Source organism: Crinia signifera, chromosome 5 (genome assembly GCF_055691185.1).
Source record: "Crinia signifera chromosome 5, ASM5569118v1, whole genome shotgun sequence".
Lineage (NCBI taxonomy): Eukaryota > Metazoa > Chordata > Amphibia > Anura > Myobatrachidae > Crinia > Crinia signifera.
In genome coordinates, this window is record NC_139221.1 from 307,160,894 (window position 1) to 307,166,893 (window position 6,000).

Below are 6,000 nucleotides of genomic sequence, written 5' to 3' on the forward strand. Positions count from 1 at the left end.
GGGAGCGCAGCCTGTTAGCAGAGGAGGGCATCATGCCTGTCAGTGGAGGAGGGCACAGCCTTTCGAAAGTGGAGGGCACGCCAGGAGCGTCGCCTGTCAGTGGAGGAGGGCACGCCGGGAGCGCCGCCTGTCAATGGAGGAGGGCACGCCGGGAGCGCCGCCTGTCAGTGGAGGAGGGCACGCCGAGAGCGCCGACTGTCAGTGGAGGAGGGCACGCCGGGAGCGCCGACTGTCAGTGGAGGAGGGCATGCCGGGAGTGCCGTCTGTCAGTGGAGGAGGGCACATCCTTTCGAAAGTGGAGGGCACAGCGGGAGCGCCGCCTGTCAGTGGAGGAGGGCACGGTGGCAACGTCGCCTGTCAGTGGAGGAGGGCACGGCAGCAACGTTGCCTGTCAGAGGAGGAGGGCACGCCGGCAATGTCGCCTGTCAGTGGAGGAGGGCATGCCGGCAACGTCGCCAGTCAGTGGAGGAGTACTGCCTGTCAGTGGAGGAGGGTGCGCCAGTGGAAGGCAATCTGGGAGTACCAGATGTCAGTGGAGGGCCTGCCGGCAGCACCGCCTGTCAGTGGAGGACACGCTGAGAGTACCAACAGTCAGTGTAGGGCGCACACTGGGATTGGAGAGCATGCTGGGAGTACCACCTATCAATGGAGAACATGCTGGGAGTACCACCTGTCAACAAAGGAGGGCACGCTGGGGGCGGGGGTACCGCCTGTCGATGGTGGAGGGCACACCGGGAGCGCAGCCTGTTAGCAGAGGAGGGCATCACGCCTGTCAGTGGAGGAGGGCACAGCCTTTCGAAAGTGGAGGGCACGCCAGGAGCGTCGCCTGTCAGTGGAGGAGGGCACGCCGGGAGCGCCGCCTGTCAATGGAGGAGGGCACGCCGGGAGCGCCGCCTGTCAATGGAGGAGGGCACGCCGGGAGCGCCGCCTGTCAGTGGAGGAGGGCACGCCGAGAGCGCCGACTGTCAGTGGAGGAGGGCATGCCGGGAGTGCCGTCTGTCAGTGGAGGAGGGCACATCCTTTCGAAAGTGGAGGGCACAGCGGGAGCGCCGCCTGTCAGTGGAGGAGGGCACGGTGGCAACGTCGCCTGTCAGTGGAGGAGGGCACGGCAGCAACGTTGCCTGTCAGAGGAGGAGGGCACGCCGGCAATGTCGCCTGTCAGTGGAGGAGGGCATGCCGGCAACGTCGCCAGTCAGTGGAGGAGTACTGCCTGTCAGTGGAGGAGGGTGCGCCAGTGGAAGGCAATCTGGGAGTACCAGATGTCAGTGGAGGGCCTGCCGGCAGCACCGCCTGTCAGTGGAGGACACGCTGAGAGTACCAACAGTCAGTGTAGGGCGCACACTGGGATTGGAGAGCATGCTGGGAGTACCACCTATCAATGGAGAACATGCTGGGAGTACCACCTGTCAGTGGAGGGCACGCTAGGAGTACCACCTGTCAGTGGAGGGCACGCTAGGAGTACCACCTGTCAGTGGAGGGCACGCTAGGAGTACCACCTGTCAGTGGAGGGCACGCTAGGAGTACCACCTGTCAATGGAGGGCACGCTAGGAGTACCACCTGTCACTGGAGGGCACGCTAGGAGTACCACCTGTCACTGGAGGGCACGCTAGGAGTACCACCTGTCACTGGAGGGCACGCTAGGAGTACCACCTGTCACTGGAGGGCACGCTAGGAGTACCACCTGTCACTGGAGGGCACGCTAGGAGTACCACCTGTCACTGGAGGGCACGCTAGGAGTACCACCTGTCACTGGAGGGCACGCTAGGAGTACCGCCTGTCACTGGAGGGCACACTGGGAGTACTATCAGTGACTGTAGCCAGCAGCACTGATTCCCCCCGCAGAGCAGGTAATCCCATCCACAAGGACAGGCCCTAGGTCACAGGGAAGTGTAGGTATGGAGCCCCTGCCCGGCTGCTGTATCCTGTGTAGCCCCCGCCTGCTGCCCCCCTGTAGCCGAGCTCCCTCTGTCCGAGCTGTGTGGGGGCACTTGCCATGCCCGGGTACCCGGCACCGTGCACATACCTTAGCAGCCATGCTGTACGGAACTCACACAGCTCCCATCAGACACTTCCCCGGCACGTCACATCAGCCACGCCCTCTCACCCGAATAGCGCCCGCCGATTGGCTCAGAGGCTCCCCGCCTCCTCTGCGTGTCATGTGACCCCGCGTCCTTCGCAGTGTGTAGAGGAGAAGCAGCGGCTGCGACCGGTGCGAGGGGATCAGCTGCTGTGTCCCTGCGTGTTGTGTACACACAGCGGCCGGCCCCATACACGGCTCTGACTCCCGCCCTGTGTCCTCCCACTGCAGCAGGGGGAGACCTGCTCCGTATCAGCATGCCCTGATAGACATTGATTACCTACTGTATATTGTAGTATATCTGGATGGTAAGCGAGCAGGCAGGGCCCTCTGACCTCTTTGTGATTACTCAGATGCACAGGGGAATGTAGTACATTGGGGCCTACTCTCTAAGGGTATGGGCCATAGGGTCGACTGTCTAAAGGTCGACATGGTCAAAAGGTGTATATAAGCAATAGGTTGACATGGAAAAGGTCACGAGTTTCGCATTTTTTTTGTCTATGTCGACATGGACGCCGTATGACAGCGTACCACGTTCCTCATGCATGACCCTGATTGGCAAATCAGCCAAATAATTTTATTGGTAGCTTTGGATCCCAAAATTTAGGTTGGGGTGAAGGGTTCAAAACCTTGGCCCTTATTCAGATCTGATTGCAGTACAAATTTGTTTGGAAAATGGGCAAAACCATGCTGCACTGCAGGTGGGGCAGATGTAACATGCAGAGAGAGTTAGATTTGGGTGGGGTGGGGTGGGTGTTGAAACTGAAATCAAAATTGCAGTGTAAAAATAATACAGCCAGTAGTTACCCTACACAGAAACAAAATAACTCACACAAATCTAACTCTCTCTGCACGTGTTACATCTGCCCCACCTGCAGTGCACATGGTTTTGTCCATTTTCCAAACAAATTTGTACTGCGATCAGATCTGAATAAAGGCCCTTGTGTGCTTTCTGCAGTTCCGGTCACTCTAAAAACTGCGATCGCATAGTGGGGTAGAATCAGACCTGCAAATTTGGCCCCTCTGTTGATGGTGGGGGTCTGCGCATCTGCAGACCCCCGCTGCACATGCCTTCGGCGAGATTTTCAATTGCCGGGGTGCTCGCACAGTGATTGACAGCCAGGGGGCGTTCCAGAGTGGACTCCTGCCATTTCATGGTCGTGCCCATAGAAACGCTCAGCGGGTCCCAGGGAACGCACCCGCCCCCAATTCGTACAACAACGTGCAGCCGAAGAGTAAGTCCTGGGCTACCCTTCAGCTGCGAACATTGGAAAAAAGTCATTTAATGGTGAGTAACCATGGACGCTTGCGAGCGGATTTGGTAGCGTACACATCGGCCCGCAGCGAGGGAGGGGTGTGCCTTCAGCAGGGCAGCTTTATCTTGCTCACTAGGCTCCAAGTATACGCAGCCTAGTGTGCAGGTCTGAATTACCCCCAGTAGTTCTAGATCAGTGGTTATTAACCTCGGTCCTCAGGACCCCCCAACAGCGCCGGTTTTCCAGGTCACCCAGCAGGTGCACTCATTCACTGGCACGTTTTAAAAGATCACAGGTGGAGCTAATTATTTCTCCTGTGATTCTGTGTGGAGACCTGGAAAATCTGCACTGTTGGGGGTCCTGAGGACGAGGTTGATAACCAGTGTCGTAGAGGAACATTGCAACCGATTGCTCAGCCTGCGAAAGTCTGACGCTGCTCAGGCTGCCTGTTGTAGGACGGCTTGCGAGGCCAAGGACACTCCGCCTGGTGGCACAGTCCTCTGCATTGCAAGTCCCGGGAAAATGGGGGTGACCTATCTCCTTTAACACCGGCTGCCCCGGCCTTTCTCCTAAACGTCTCAAACCTGTCAATCAGGCAGAGCCATTCACAAAACTATTATACGATTGTAGTAAGTGTCCTCCACATGTGATGTTTCCGGACCATGGGGAAGCTGTGCAGCTGATCGCATAAGCAATCAGTCCTGAATTAGGCCCAATGTTCCTTTCTATAGTCTCTTGCCCAATGCCTAAAGCTTCCATGCAAAGGAACCATTTAAAGTTTTACCCCATCCTGTTATGTAGGACAGCTGTCATCCTGTGCAGTTAAGAACTAGAGCTTTGAGTTTCTCAGAAACTAATTTACTCTTTTAAAGAAAATAGCTGTTATATAAGATACCTCCCAGCATACTGAAACTGCACGGCGGTCCCGTTTCCGTCACTGTGTATATTGCATCTATTTTCTGCTGCCCTGCTAGGCAGAACAGCGCTGACAGGGGACTCCCAACACTGTCAAGCTGGCCATACACTCAGGGCCAGATTAAGAGGGGGTCAGTACCCCTGGGCCCCTCTCTATCTAGGGGATGCAGTCAAAATCCCGACAGGGTCAAAATCCCAACATTTAAAATCCCGACAGGGTCAAAATTCCGACATTTAAAATCCCGTCATGGTCAAAATTCCGACATATAGAATGTACAGGTGAAACAGTGTACATGACTTTCAGTCGACAGGTGTGAGGTCAACATGGGTTTTTTCACTGTTTTTTGAACCGACATGTGCCGACAGGCGGTTTTTCATGCCCTACCATCCACTAGGGCGTGGTGGGAGAACAAAATAGTGTGCCGAGCGCAGCGAGGCACCGTGCCCGAAGCATTGCGAGCGGCTGCGGTTCACTTCCAACTGTGTCCATGTCGACTGTGTCAACATTCGGGTCAAAAAACAGTGAAAAAACCCATGTCGACCTCGCACCTGTCGGCCGAAAGTCATGTGCACTGTTTCACCTGTACATTCTATGTCGGGATTTTGACCCTGTCGGGATTTCATACCAAATCCCTATCTAGGACCACCTGTGGTCGGCATGAATTAAAAAATAAAAAATAACGTTTGTTTTTTTTAGCTAAAGGTTTTGTCCATGGGAGTGGGGTTGTGCTGCCACTATGGCAATGATTAATGGAGCTGAGCATCGGGAGCCAAGGCACACTGCACAAGTGTAGAGGTTGAGAGGCATGTGCTGATATCTGATTGGTGGAGCTCATCACATACTTCTCAGGCCCATGGAGGACAGCAGCAGCAGTGGCCTCGTCATGGGAAGGTTTTTAATCAGAGGCAGCCCTGAGCCTGTGAAATCTCCTACAGAGTAAGTTACAAAGGGACAAATACAGGCTTTTCATGTGGTGTATATATATTAATAACCCCCCCGCAACTATACTGCCAGTTGTCTGTGTTTTGACAGTGTAATATTCTCCCATGTAGTTTGCAGCCATTAATGACAAGTGGAAGGGGAAGGTCCTGATTTTTGGAAACCTCATGGCCATTCTGGCAATCCTGGGTTATGTATATTTACTGTACATTAGAAAAAAGACGTCTAAGAGGGAATATGGTTCATATATACAAATACATTAAGGATCAAGATATAGAAAACTGTCAGGTGATTTGGAAAACTCTGCCAGAAAAGGCATCCAGGGATATATCCATTAATTATAATGTATAAAAGTGGACCAGAAAGAAATAAGGACATCCATTTTCGGTATCGGGAATTCTGAATGAAAACATATAGGGCCTTATTCTAGTTCACTCTTTATGGCAAAATCCTTCTTAGATGGGCAAAACCATGTGCACTGCAGGTGGGGCAGATATAAAATGTGCAGAGAGAATTAGATTTGGGTGAGTTATTTTGTTTCTGTGCAGGGTAAATACGGACTGCTTTATTTTTACACTGCAATATAGATCTCACTTTGAAGTAAAACCCCACCCAAATCTAATTCTCTCTGCACAAGTAACATCTGCCCCACCTGCAGTGCTCATGGTTTTGTCCATCTAAGAAGGATTTTGTCAGAAAGAGTGAACTAGAATAAGGCCCATAGTTAGTGACTTCATTTGGGTCTGTTATAAAATAATTATTTGAAAATTTTAATATTACAGGGTTGCCGACCCTCCCGGAATTCCCGGGA

The 6,000-nt window shown here is 53.5% G+C and overlaps 1 protein-coding gene across 1 annotated transcript in view; it reads right to left on the minus strand.

The window, feature by feature from the left end:
* The window catches only part of SLC25A13 (solute carrier family 25 member 13), a 95,253-nt gene extending 93,115 nt beyond the window's left edge, over positions 1-2,138 (minus strand). The window contains 1 exon segment of the mRNA XM_083189470.1: positions 2,025-2,138. Coding sequence (XP_083045596.1) covers positions 2,025-2,036 — 12 coding nt within the window. The 5' untranslated portion in view covers positions 2,037-2,138.
* Between the last annotated feature and the right edge of the window lie 3,862 nt (positions 2,139-6,000).